The sequence below is a fragment of the Desmodus rotundus genome, chromosome 10 (genome assembly GCF_022682495.2).
Source record: "Desmodus rotundus isolate HL8 chromosome 10, HLdesRot8A.1, whole genome shotgun sequence".
Taxonomy (NCBI): domain Eukaryota; kingdom Metazoa; phylum Chordata; class Mammalia; order Chiroptera; family Phyllostomidae; genus Desmodus; species Desmodus rotundus.
Window position 1 is genome coordinate 12,125,630 of NC_071396.1, and position 13,757 is coordinate 12,139,386.

A 13,757-nucleotide genomic window follows, 5' to 3' on the forward strand; every position below is an offset into this window, starting at 1 on the left:
GTGGATGTGGAGAAAGGGGAAGCCTCGTAAACTGTTGGTGGTATTGTAAATTGGTGCAGCCACGATGGAAAACAGTACGAAGATTGCTCAAAAAATTAAAAATAGAGTGGATATTTATGCAAAGAAATCTAAAACACTAATCTGAAGATATATACACTCAATGTTCACTGCAGCATTACTAGTAATAGCCAAGATACGGAAGCCATCTGGCCGTGCCAACTGATACAGGTAGTAGGAAGTTTTGACCAGAAGAGAGGACTTGAAAGCTTCAAAAGAATGCACACAACTCTTACCTGAGCTGTGGAAGGAACTGAGAGTCCTGGATTAAGCTAACCCCATGTCCTTCCGCAGCGTATGGAGGAAGCCTGGATGCAGAGGGGGACCCGCAGGGAGAACCCTACAAGATGAAAGAGTCGGTCACCTTTTCTCCATTCCTCAGACTTTTTAATCAGGGGAAAAATGACAAAATACTCAATTCTAACAGTTCCCTGTTTTATTGCAATACATCAAAGTCTGGTTAATATTAAGTGATACCGACATAAAATATTGGCGAGGAGTCTTTTGTTACATTTTTGACTATCCCACCTTAAATATTTCTGTGCAAAAGAATCCACACCACTGTTTGGTAGCAGAGAATCTCTTATAAACTTCCCTAAGACACCGAGGGCAGAAATCCAAACAAAATGAAATGAGGAAGTGATAAAAGGCCAAAGCAATATCTTTTCCCCTTCCATATGCACAACATTTGTCAGCATTATACTCTAAACAAAAAAATGATTACACCTAGGCCATGCAAAACTGTACAATATTACAATGAGAAAAAACCCTAAAGAACTTATGAAACAAATGATATTACACTATCAAATAAAAAGGTAGATCATTTTGTTTTCATGAAATTTCAGGGTTGATTTGTTTCTGTCAACCTCCCCCACCCCCCCAAAAGGACAAGGTTCTGTGCACTAGGGCTGCCCCTGGGGAGGACGAGAGGCCTGGCCTCCTGGCCAGTGCTGGGCTGGGCGATGGAGTTCTGGTGAAGCAAGGGACTCTGCAGAAAACGCTGGGCTTGAGTGACAAGTGAAGCCATAGGAAAGAAAGAGGTTTTAGAGATGGGCTCAAGGAAATGTCATGAGGGGCTGGGCCTGGGGAGGTGGGGAGTGGAATGCCTGTTACTCCCCTGCTGTGCCCAGCGGATTTGGGCAGTGGCAAAGTGTGACCACTACTGAGAGTGCCACTCTGTCCAGAAAGTGGACAGTGAGCATCCCAAGGCCCCGTGCAGCCGAGACCACAGGGTGCGATCACGGCCAAAGGCAGGCAAAGGGCCCTGCTGTACGTGGGGTAAAGGATGTCCATGCGCTAGCCCTGCTCCGGCTGCTAAGATACCTGAGTCCACATCAATGCCGACTTTCACAGAAGTAGGTGTGGCTAAGAAGCAAAACGACATGATTCGAACAGCATGGAAAGCAGAGAAAGGCTGAGAGCCAGCCGGGGAGTGGCAGATTGTTGCTGTAAACGTAATATGAATTTCAGAGTCTTCCCTGAAGCGTGGGTACAAGAACTGATTGGAAGCTAGAGAGAGACCCGTTTTGGTTGTACCTCACAGCCTTAACACCGCGCTCCCTGGGAGAACAAGTCACTACGCCAGCAGGGTGGGTGTTGTGTGTGCGTTCACACATAGTTGGAGAAGTGAAGTATGCTTTAATAGTCATCTGATACGGAGGAAGGCTTCTCTTTTTGGTAAAAAGAAATATATGTGTATATACATAATTTCATATACCCAAAGCACATAACAAGATTAAATTAGAATTCAAGGGTCGACGACAAATTGGCTGGATGTAAATAGCACCAAACACCAACACTCAGGCTATGTCAGAAATGTCCCTTCATTTATTTTTCCTTTCTACTGAGAAGACACCTGAGTTCCTGCTGCCATGTACGTTTTAAAATGTTCTCCACGAAAACAAGGGTGACCTCGGACAACACAGAAACCTTACCGTGACCCTGACTACCGATCCCTTCGAGTGACCACTGTTTCCCGTTTCCCTGGCACTTGTCCCCATCTTTTCAAATCATTCTTCTTAGAAGCTTCTGAAGGTGCCTGCTTTGTGCTGAGGAGAAGACCAGCAGGGTGATCGTTATCTTGGGAACCTGCCAAACTAGAACCCCATCAGTGCTTCTTCCTGAGTCCTGCTGTTAGAATCCAGCCACGTGTGGGGCCGGTCTATTGTGACTGGTAAGACCACGTACAATTGCTCCTGGAAGCCCAGGTGCTGGGTTGCAGCCCACCGGGTTACCAGGAAGGTGTCGGCCTGTGAACCCGGAAACCAGGACAAGCTTGCTCTCATCTGCCCTGTTGGGAGGCTGAAGGGTACGACCCACTAGTGGAGTGCAGGCTTCGGTAGGGTTATATTTTGATCTTAAAAGCATCCTTTAAAAAGTAAGCACCTACAGGCAAAAATATTCACTTAGTTGTTCAAGAGATAAACTAATGACTTAGTAGAGTCCCAATGAAGAGAAGCGGGTGGGGGGTATGCGAGGAAGAAGTAATGGAGAGGAAAGGGAGGGTCACGAGGGGAGGGGGCAGCAGGCCAGGCACTCAGCCACTGGCTGCCTGCTTGCTTCCCTCCTCTCCTGGGAAATGCCAAGTTTAAGGAGCTACCAGAGTCATATGGCAATAACCCGACTCAAGGTCCAACCCTGGATACCAGAGGTACAAAATATTCTTCCATGACACTTCTTTTCCAAAAGCAGAAAGATCTGGGAGGTTAGAACTGTGCAGTAAGTCAGGCCCAACCAAAGTAAAACTGTCACATCTGAGTGAGTCCCTAGCCCAGAACGTCTAAATGTCAAAGCTTAACGTTATTTTTAACTTCTCTACTGTAACCTTTTGCGATATAATTCCCAAGCAGGATCTTTCCTTCTGTCCCTGAACTTCAATGACCTCCTCCACAGAGCAGCAACAACTTGGAAGCAGGCCTGGCTCCCTGCCGCCTGCAGGGTTCCAGGAGGCGAGCACAGCTGCTAAGGGCGGCGTGAACTCAGGGTGACTGACGGCGCTCGACCCTGCAGCTGCAGGCAAACTCTTCCACTTTAGTTGAAGTTCAAAGAGAGGGAAAAAAAATCCTGTTTCTAGCTCTCAAATTTAGATAAAAAGAAAAAGAGGAGAGAATTCTCTTTACTTCCATGAGATGTTTATTTCTATCTCTTTCTCTACTCATGTGCTTAACTGGTGAAATGATGAGGAAAAAAGTTCTGGTTCTGTATCTCATTTCCTTGCGGTAATCAACACAGCAGGAACTCAAAGGGAAATGTAACTAACAACACAATGTAGCAAATGAGGGGGAAAAGCTTATCCGGTCAAGGCGGCATGCTGCCCACACTGGGCAGACCTCCTGCCCGTGCCCTGTGAACACGTTCATTACCCACTGTGTATGGGAAGGAATATTTGGTTAAGGCTGTTCAAGTCCTTGCATTTGAGGTTTTCTATTATTTGGTAATTAAACCCCTTTCCCAGGCTTATCTGAGGAAGCTGGCACCACACTCAAAACAGACTCCTCCCTGAGACGCCGGCTCAGCTCGGGACAGACACCTCACTGCCACTAGGGGGGTGGGATTAGCCCAGAAAGAAAAGCACTTCTAAGACCCTCTCATGGCCCTTCAGAAGCCACCGCGTCCCCTGTGTCAGCAGGTAACAAAACTGCATTTCTGCATTCACGTGCAGAAGGTACCGCCATATCGAACATGAGACGCGTGGCCCAATTCTACTAGAAAAAGAAAGGTATTGGACAGAAGGAAATCTGCCTCGTGCTGCTGCTGCTGAAGAGGCTTCAAATGTCCGAAGTCGGGTGCCCGGTCAAACGCCAACCCCACGACACTGAAGTCTGCACACTTCCCTACAGCCCCCAGGGGCCGGGGCCCTGCCCCAGCCGAGGACGCGGCACCGAAGGGAACCCTGATTCCTCGCTCTCTCCCTCCGCAAGCGTCAGCTTCAGGCCTTTCTGCTGTTTAAATTACTCAGCTGGAAAACAGACAAAAAACAACACACTTCTTTAAATTAAATGCTCTCTTATATATGCATCCATCTTTCACTGAATACAAGATGCTTCTTTTCACTATGTACATTCAGTATTTAACCTCTACATTTGTGTACTTCTTTAAACTCTGCATTGTAGTAAAATAGGCATTGTTTTCGTGAATGAGGGCTGACGGGCGAGACCGGGCCGAGGACACGCACGTGGGTGCGGACGGGCGCCTGGCGGGGCTCCGGGACCCGCCGGGGACCGCAGGGAGACGCGCGGAGACAACGGAGTCTGTCTAACCCTACCTTAGCGCTTACAGCTTTGTGTCATCGGTCTACGGGAGCTACCGTGGGGGCGCGGGCAAAGGTTATGGAAAGCAACTCTAGGGGATGAAATGAAATCCGCCTCGTCCAAGCTGTTCCAGGGACGTCTGCCCTTGCGGTCGTTGCCGCGGAGTGGAGGGGCAGGGTCCGGGAGCCGGCCGCTCTCCGCACCGCCCGCGCCGCCAGCCCCGGCGGGTCAGGCGAGGTGGGGGGAGGAGCCGGAAGTGAGGGGGCGGGCCGTGAGGGACGCGGCGCGGCGCCGTCTGCGTGAGGACTGAGGCGGTCATGGGTCCCACGTGCCGCGGTCTGTGCTCTCCAGAGAGAGGCTCTTGGTCTTCCGCGGGGACGCCGGGCTGGGCGGGCTGCTCAGGTTGGAGCTGTTGGAAGCTGTGGAATGCCTCGGAGAGTCGGAGTCCTGCGAGGCCCAAAGGAAGACATCAGCGACAGGCGGGGAGGGGGGGGGGGGGGAGGGCCTCGGTGACCAGAGGTCCCCCCAGCCCAGCCACCAGCCCAGCCACCGGACCTATGAGCTCGTGTGACTTCCCTCCTGTCCGGACGGAGGCCGCCCTCCTGAGCCGAGAGGCACAGAGCACACCAAACGCGCACCGGCCCCTAGCGATGCAGGTCGCCCTCACGCAAAAGCTGAGGCGTCTCCGCGCCTCCGGGACCCTGGAGCCTGCGACCCCGGCGACGGGCTTTGCCACCGCGGCTGACAGCGAGCGCGCCGTTGCCCCGGCTCCAGACAGCGCCCCTCGCTCCACTCACCTCTCCGTCGTAGTCTCTGGCCGGGGTGTCGCTGCCTTGGTCCATGCCTCCGGAAGACAGCGAGCCCTCGGACGGGGAGGGCAGGGGCTGCCGCTTCGCGCTGTAGCTGCCCCCGGAGAACTCTCTCTTCAACGCGCTGCCGTTCTGTGCCGACGACCCTGCGGCACAGCGGGGAGGTGGCACTCGACACGTGCCGGAGGGGACGACAGGCCACCCTTCCCACGGCCTCAGGTGCCCGCCCCTCCCCCGGCCTAGCGTCCTTCACGGATGGGCCACCCGGCTGGTCCTGCTGCGGGGCAGCCATCGGGGCACGTGGGGAGTGGGTGGCGCGTGCTGGTCGCGCCCGGACTGCCCTGCTTGCTGGACAAGTCCCACGGAGTCAGCCCTGCAGGTCCCCACTCGGACGTGACTGCCCTCCAGAGTCCTTCCCGCTGCCCAGGGCTCCCACGGCCGCGCCCCCTGTCTCCCTGCGTGGGTGCTGTGATGCCAGCCCCAGGGGCCTGCCGCTGCCTCGGGCACGGGGTCCTGCCCCGCCAGGGCCAACACAGAGCCTGGCGCGCTGCAGGGGCTCAACAACCGGCCGAGCGACGGGGAGCACGGAACGTCTCCAGGAGATAAAGGCCACCACACCTGACGCGTAACTGTCACTTCGCTTCTAGAGAATGCTCACGAAAACCCAAAGGAACGTAAGCAATTTCATCCTGCAGGGCAAAAGCCCGAGATACAAAGCTCTGAGCATTCCCTATTTTAAAACTTTTCCTTAAAAAATGTTTTGATCTTGCCGAGTTTCAGTATTAAGACCATCGGTCATAGAAGACTACCTTGAGACATAGACTGTTTCAGCTTTTCCCTGGTTTAACAAATCCCAGTTTCATGGTTTTTTTTTTTTTTACATTAAGAATTCAATAAAAATGTCAAATGGTGACTGGTAAGGCTTATGTGCCCAGTGGCCACCAAAACACCGAAGTCTTCAGACCTGAGGGGAACCTGCCAGCAAAGGGCCATCCTTGGCGCGGAGGAGGAAGCGCCGCAGCCTCGGGAGGCTTTGCCTGCGACGCCGTCCAAGGACACGGGCAACACATGTGGCTGTCGACTGAATGGGTTTTGAATGTGAACCTGCACTTGGTGCGACCCGATCCTCTCACAGACCCACCCGTCCGGGGAAGGAAGAGGTTTCATTCAAGTCATGATGGCACGGTCTGGGACTCGGGGCTGCGCGTGGGTCGCCACCTCAGGTTTCACTCTCTGACCTGTCGCCAGTGCGGCGGAGCAAGTGGCGGAGAGCAGTCCCGGACCCAGAGGTGTCGCCCCCAAATCAGAAGCTACAGTGGCCACGTGACGATCACTGCACAGACCCAGGAATCACCAAAGACCTCACCAAGTTCCGCGAGGTGAGGCTGTAATTTGTGAAGTCAGCCAAGTATTCTGGCTGTGCCTTCCTCTCATTCTGAGGTGAGCAGCTTTTGGCAGCCTGTGTCCTTGTATTCAGGTGAACAGCGCCTAGGACACACCTTCCCTCCCCTTCCTCCCCGAGGAAAAGCTGCTCCCGGGCAGCAGCTGGATGTGAGCCCGTAATGGAGCGCAGTTTCCTCTCCCCTGGCCCCTTGCTCAGGCTTCTGTACACAGGCCAAGAAGAGACGCCGCCTTCAGAGAGAAAAACAGAAGCCGACAACAAACACTGAGAGCGCCTGACAGCAGGTACTTGTCAGGGGTGGCGCTGCCCTCTGCACCCTGGCCGGAGAGTCGATACCTGATAGGACCTTAAAAATGGTTATTGAACGAATGATGAATCTTATCTTGCTTTTGTGGCAAAAGGATAGATTCTTGAACCTGTCCCCAGCCCTCTCTCAGTTACTCAAACAGGCTGATGTTTTTCTTGGCTTTGGGGCCTTTGTGCAGGCCTGGGACATGGCAGGCCCCTTGGCGAGTGGCAGGAAATCCTATCACCACCTACTCCTGCAGGACAGCGTCTTTAATTCCTCCCCTCCCCGGCCTTCCCACAGCTAGCTCATCACAGAGTCTTAGTGTTTCTGCCTCCGGAAGTTTATCTGGAGACGTTTCCTCTCCTTCTCCTCCTCCACGGATCCCAGGCCCCCCGCAGCACACCTGGCCTATCTGCCAGCCGGCCTTTGGGACGCACACCACTCTTCGTCTGGCAGCCTGGAGCAAAGTGGATATAGGTCCTTCCCTACTTAAAACTCTTCAAAGGCTTTCTGCTCCGTTAAAAAAAAAAAGTCTCACCTTGTTCTCCAAGCCCCTGCTTGACCTACCTACCTACCGCTTGCGCTTCAGTTTCTGTGACTCCCAACCACCACCAGGGTCCCCCACCCCTGTCTGTCAGACAGGACTGAAACATGACTGCACCCCTAGAAGGGGACACGATTCTCCCAATTCTCATTACGAATTCATGCCAACAGCTGCCCCTGCTTGCTGCACCCTGTTTATTCCCTGCAGATTCCCATCAGCACGCTTTGCAGGGCGACTGGTCTGTCTCTGAGGTAGCCTGTGCTCTAAAAGGGCTCCCTCACCACATGCTTCACACCTGCACTGTGCTCACTGGGCACAGCCAGCAGGCTGCGATGCCCTCTGGGAGTGCACGGGACGTGCAGGGGCAGCGACCTGCCTTCCTGCAGCCGGGGCCACTTACTTGCCGACAGGCCGCTGCTGGCACTCATGGAGCGACCAGGTTCAGGGCGGGACTTGGTGATGGATGGAATACTGACTGAGCCACTGAATACTGTCCGATTTTCCTGAGGCCGAGGGTTCTACAAACAGAAGAGAAAGAAAATTCTTCAACCAGACAGAAGCTGATGTTCTGCAGGCATGTCTATTTGTCACTGTAATTTCAAGAACAAAATGACCCTGACCAGAGCGACACAGAACAAGGAAGAAATACCACAACCCCTTATGCCCACAAAGGTACTGAAGCCCAGTGAGGAGTAGGAGCCCTCGGCCCAAACAAGAAGTGCTGACCCTTATGCTCACTGAAACACCCACAAATAAGAAAGTGTTTTGTTGGGAGAACAGTAACAGTTGCATGGTTAGAAGTGACAGTGAATGGCAGAATTACACGGACACTTGCAGAGGAGTGAAACAAAGCTTTTACTATGCATGACGTTCTTCTTTGCTTAGGATAATTCAACAGCTAAATAATCCCATTTGAAGGAGAATCAATTAAGAGTACACTCCTTGAAGCAAATGTTTCACTAGCACGATAGACGTGCCCCCACATGTTCCCTGCCCCAGTCACCAGGCATCCTTACTGCCTTACACAAACAGAACTTTTGCAACAATCACGGCCTACATGAAGTGATTTAACTTTGGAATATTGGTCTGAGAAGTTTTCCATCTGATTAGTGAATGATTTTGGTGTCCAAGGTAAGACAATGGGCCACAGGGTGATCGGAGAGCCACACCCCCAGACAGGTGGTATGTGAGACAAGCTGCCTGAACACGGCCGGGAACACAAGCCCATGGCCTCCTCGGCGACCCTGACATTCTGAGCCCTGAAGGGCTCTCAGGGCTGACAGCTGGAGGAGATTACGGCAAAACGAGTCATGCAGGGCCAAAGCCAGCCCTGCGACACATGCACTATCACCACCTGAAAACTCCAAATCACACCTTCTGCAGAATCACACACACCGAGAGAGGGCTGTCTGGCCAGCCCCAAATTCAACCACAGCAGTTTTGGTTCATGTATCCAATTTGCAAAGTCCATGTAATTCCTAGTGTTATTTGTTAAAGGCAAATGCTTCACCTTTTTTTAACTCTTAAAAAAATTGTGAATGGGAACAATGCTAACATTTCAACATTCATGCATCCCTGAGCATCCCTGCAAGACGCCAGCGACATGCACTCGAGGCAGCAGAGGAAAGCGTGGGAGGCGGGGACTAGTGGCTGCAGCCCTTGCTCTGTTACCGCCCTGGCTACCAGCCTTAGAGACCCTGGTGCCGCCTTTTCTACAAAACAAACCTGCCCTGAAGCAAAAGGGCAAAAAACTAAGCCTATAAAAATATATAGCAGCTCTTTAGTGACACCGAATGTTGAAGTAATAAAAGAATGATACACAGAAGATATGTTTTATTTTTAAAAATCCCAACAGTTTATCATTCATTCAGCTATAGTTCAACTTCATTACAAAGTGATATGTAACCTAACCTGCTGGTCCTTTTCATGTACAAATATGCTTAAGATCAGGGTAAAAGTTCCCCTGCCAGCAGTATTTCTATTTGTAAATGATGAAGTTAAGCAACATTTCCACCATCTTTTTTACAGGAAAAATCCTTGACTGGTTTATACAACATTGTTCTAGGGTCTGCTGCCTGCAATCTGCTTCCAAACTAAGGCTTATTTTGTCATAAATAATTATTTTGTTAAATAAGATACATTATAGTTTTAGGTCAGTGACATTTAAAACAATTTAGAACTTTAAAATACAAACAAAAGTATGAAAATAAACTTATCCCACAGCTAGTTTTACTGGAAAATTAATTTACTACATATAGAAATAAAAAGTTGATGCCATGATTTCTCGACACCAGAGGGCACTATGAAGAATGGGTTTGCGTGGTCCGATCCAAATATTTAATCTGAAACACTAACTTGAGAAAATGCTCCCTTGGAGTTAGAAGTACAAGCATGCATCTCTCGGTGGAAACATGGATACTCAGTGGTAACGGGCTGCTGGTTAGGAAGACCCAAGGCCGAGGGGACGGACCGGCCTTCAGAATGTGGCACAGGCAGTGGTTTTTCTCTTTAATTTAGTTCTCTTATGTTGGATCCTGGTTGGAATTAAAGGCACACCAGCAACTCAAAGATTTGTAAGACTAGCTTCTTTTACTGTAGTTTGTTTACTGTTATTCATTAATACTGTTACACTTTTTTATTTTGGAGATTTTAAAGCTTTTCCAGAGGGATTTATTGTAGCTAGAAGGCCTGTGAATAGCAAACACTACAGACTTTAATTTCACTAAATAGAAAACACTTCTCTGAATGACTTATGAAAAATTCAGAAATGCTGGGGCCCCTTTTTGTTTGAACAGAATGAAGACCCCCTTAGGGGCTGTTTCTCATCACGGTCTCCCTGATGGGAAATACCACGGTGGGAAGTATTCTAATAAACACAGAAAAACATCCCATACAGTTTCAAAAAGAAAACTCACATCCTCCCCACTCCTCATCTTTTTCTTCAGAAGAAGAAAGACAACATGACTTGAAGAAAGAAGAGGAGGAGGAGGAGGAGGAGGAAGAAGAGGAGGAACAGAAGTCTGGCGAGAAGGAAGCCGGCCAAAGGGCACCGCTCAGAAAGCACATCCCCGCGGCAAGGTTACTGAGGCAGCAGGCAGAGGACGGCCACACGGGGTTAGTACAAGTGGATGCCTGACGCAGTGGTTCGTACCCTCAGAGCCGTGAGGCTGGGTGTGCTGGGCACAGAGCGCAGACACAGGGTGTGTTCAGGGTATATGGAGTCAGGACAGAGAAGTTTTTCAGCAGAATTAACAGTCATGTGATAGATGTGCTCAAAGTTGACTGGAGAGGAGATCAGACCGGGGTGACGGTGAGGGGACGGATACAGGAAGCCTGGCTATCAAAATAACCGGAAGGAGAAAAAGGTGACAAGGTGATGAAATGGGTTCGCTGGTTACAGGTGACTTTCAGACAACATGCATGGAGGACAAAAATGAAGTAAGCATATCACACCAGAAATGAATACTTAATGAAATACTTTTAGGCCTTAGAGAGTTAAACTTTGTAATCCTCTTGCACCAGGTACTTAATTAGCTAATTTGCAAAAAAAACCAAAAAACAAAAAACCATTCACCCTGTAAAATCATTCTCTTCTATTACTGTCATCAAGTGGGTAGAAACTGGAATTTCAGAGTCATAGCACACTGTCAGATTTTACTTCAGCATTTTCTTATGGTACATAATCAAAACATGGCGAAAATCTACCAAAAACATTAAGGACAGAAAAAGCAAGAAATTATAAAAGAACAAGTGAACCAACAACCAGCCTCTCCCTAGAAGCTATTGCTTTAGAAACCTAAGGCCATTTCCTGGTCTTTACAGATCTGTGATACGAGTTTGCTTTTCCTGGTCTTGTTTTCCTATAATAAAAATGGTAGCTGTGGAATATACTAGTTGTTGGTTTACCTCGAAGTAGCCCAAGTTTGTCTTTGGGTGTAGACACCCAAAAGAATGTTTGTTTTTTAACAAGGAAAAAATCTTCCCTTAAATAATGTTTGGGTTCATTTGAAAAATAATGTAAAGCTAGACATACAGAAAAAAGCTTTTGGAGCCAAGGACTCTAGTTTTTCAGATACAATAACTCCTGAATATTTGGGAGCTGTCGGTACCCAGCTGCCTTCTGTAACGGGATTTTGGAGATTTAGTGCTTAAACAACAACCATTTCCAGAAAATGCCCCACGATCCTTTAGTTCAAGGCAGAGGCTGGGTGACTTGCAGGAGAGAATGCTGACTGAATTTCTGTTCCCATGAGTTGACATAAGCTTGTCTTTGTTTAAAAAAAAAAAATCTGGTAAATTATGTAGGCTTAAAAAAAGGCTCCTATAAAGGATATGGTTTTAAATTTAGAAATAAATGGGAGTGAAATCAGTACTTTCTAAGGTTATTTCCAAAAAGAAAAAAAACTAACGATGTAAATGTAACTTTGATTTTAAGAGACAAAAATTATTTCTTAAAGCTCTACGAGGTCACTGAGCTAGAAATTTTATTTATTATCAACTTTAGGAATGTGTAAAGGGCTAAGAAAGATGTTATGTGTCAAATCTTCTAGAGGTAAAACATTCTTATGCATTCAATTAGAGACAAATTTGCCATTTATTACCAGTATGCACTTAAGAAAAAGGGTAACTGGAAAAGGAATTCAAGAAAACAAATGCAGCACGTACTTTTAAGACATACGAGCTGTTTTAACTATTTACATTCTCTTGTCTCCCTAAGATACACATGAAAGGCTCACATCTGATATAGATTAAAAAAAAGACTCTTACTACCTCTTCCACATTCCCAAGGCAAACAACCCTAGTTTAGAATCCTTTTGGTAGAAAAGAACCAGGATCAAGCTTTCAAAGACATCCAATAAACTCTCTAAGCTTGTAAGTACTTCACAGGGAAGCGATACAGATTTGAGTAAGTGAAACAGAAATGTCTGGGGTGCGTGCTCTTTACTCGGATGACAATATGTAGCTTCGGTATTTGAAAACTCTTCTCATACATGCTAACGTTACATTAATTTAATCCATCTCCATTTTTGTAAATAGTTCCTGAATACAGGGAATCCCATTTCAGTAGAAAGAACATACTGAATTCTGAGAGTATAGGAGAAGCTTTTCAGTGAGTGCAGGCCCAGGTGTGCACATTGCTCTTCTGTTTACCTGTCTACCCCAGGGCGAGCGTGGCTCTGGGTAGACGGTGTGTCGAGAAACATGTGCCAGGAGATCAAGCGGATGCCTATGAAAGGCCCAGCTCGTATACCCTTTGCTAGTGAAAGGCAGAAAAGCCAGGTAAAAATAAAATGAGACATCACTGTAAAAAAACAGGAATTCACACAAAGTCTGATGCGATGCTACATGTATAGGTGAACAGGTTTCAAAAGTCCACACCAACTTCCTGTCCTGGAAATACAGAAGTGCACACATGGCAAGAAAATACGAATGGAATGAGAAGAACATTAAAAACTGCCAGGGCAAAAAGTCACTGGTGTTAATGACAAGAAGCGCCAACGAGGAGGTCATGGGTCCATAGACTCAGTGACAGCAAACACTGAAAATCGAGTGGTCTGATGGGAGTGCGCGGCCAGCACAGAAGGCCATGTGCCACGAAATCCAGGGGCAAACCTCTGGGAAGTGAGACCTGAACTTGTTATATGCTTAGTAATAAAGCCTGGGCTTTATTTGGAACAAAAAAGGGAAACACATTTCTCTTCTGTAGAGAACGTGGAATCAGGAGGCATGCTCTGATATAAAGGTTCGTACAATGTGGGAAATCCCATGTTTAGCTTAGGTGTGCTTATTGAGGTGTACGGGGACCAAGTCTTACGGGGTATGAAGGTCTAAAGAATTCCGAAACATTAGCAAATGGATTTTTCACCTGCTGGCAGAAAAATACCAAGCAGAGAAACATTTTATTAAGTCCTAAACCTATTTCACCTTAAGGAAGACACTGTAATATGTGGAATATAGTATTATTTATTCAAAAATTTTCTTCTTGCTATGCTATTGAAATACAAGAGGAAAACTATATTTTTTGTGCACCAAAATGAAACAAAAGTGAAAGAAATTAATTTTAAAAGACAATGCCCATTAAAGTCTTGTTAAGTACTGAAATAATTTTGTATTTGCTGACGTGCCGCTTTGCAACATATATATGTCTTCAAAATTTGTATCTTCCTATACCTCCAAAATGCTAACGATGTAAGAGGTACTGAAAAACTATTTATTAACTACATTTTAAAAAGAATCATTAAAATACTACGTGCCACTTCATCTATCACATCGAAGCTATAAATATATTCACATTTCAACTGTTTATCATAATTAAAAAAATTCTCTCTCTTAAGGTACTTTGCACCTGGCATGGTAAGGTAACTTCATAAGGAAAAATGAGAGAGACTTTGTGCTGTGCTGCTAT

General features: G+C 47.8%; 1 protein-coding gene across 9 annotated transcripts in view; it reads right to left on the reverse strand.

The window, feature by feature from the left end:
• Nucleotides 1-217: 217 nt before the first annotated feature.
• CDC42BPA (CDC42 binding protein kinase alpha) overlaps nt 218-13,757 on the reverse strand; it is a 175,015-nt gene continuing 161,475 nt past the window's right edge. For 4 of the 9 annotated variants that reach the window (XM_053912183.2, XM_053912189.2, XM_053912185.2 and 1 more), the window contains 4 exons: nt 10,503-10,688; nt 7,752-7,869; nt 5,105-5,262; nt 218-4,754 (listed from right to left, as the gene is read on the reverse strand). In XM_053912183.2, the coding sequence (XP_053768158.1) occupies nt 4,623-4,754; nt 5,105-5,262; nt 7,752-7,869; nt 10,503-10,688 (594 nt within the window). In that variant the 3' untranslated portion in view covers nt 218-4,622. The remainder of the gene's footprint in view (nt 4,755-5,104; nt 5,263-7,751; nt 7,870-10,502; nt 10,689-13,757) is intronic. The other 5 variants (XM_053912188.2, XM_053912187.2, XM_053912191.2 and 2 more) reach the window with 3 other exon arrangements.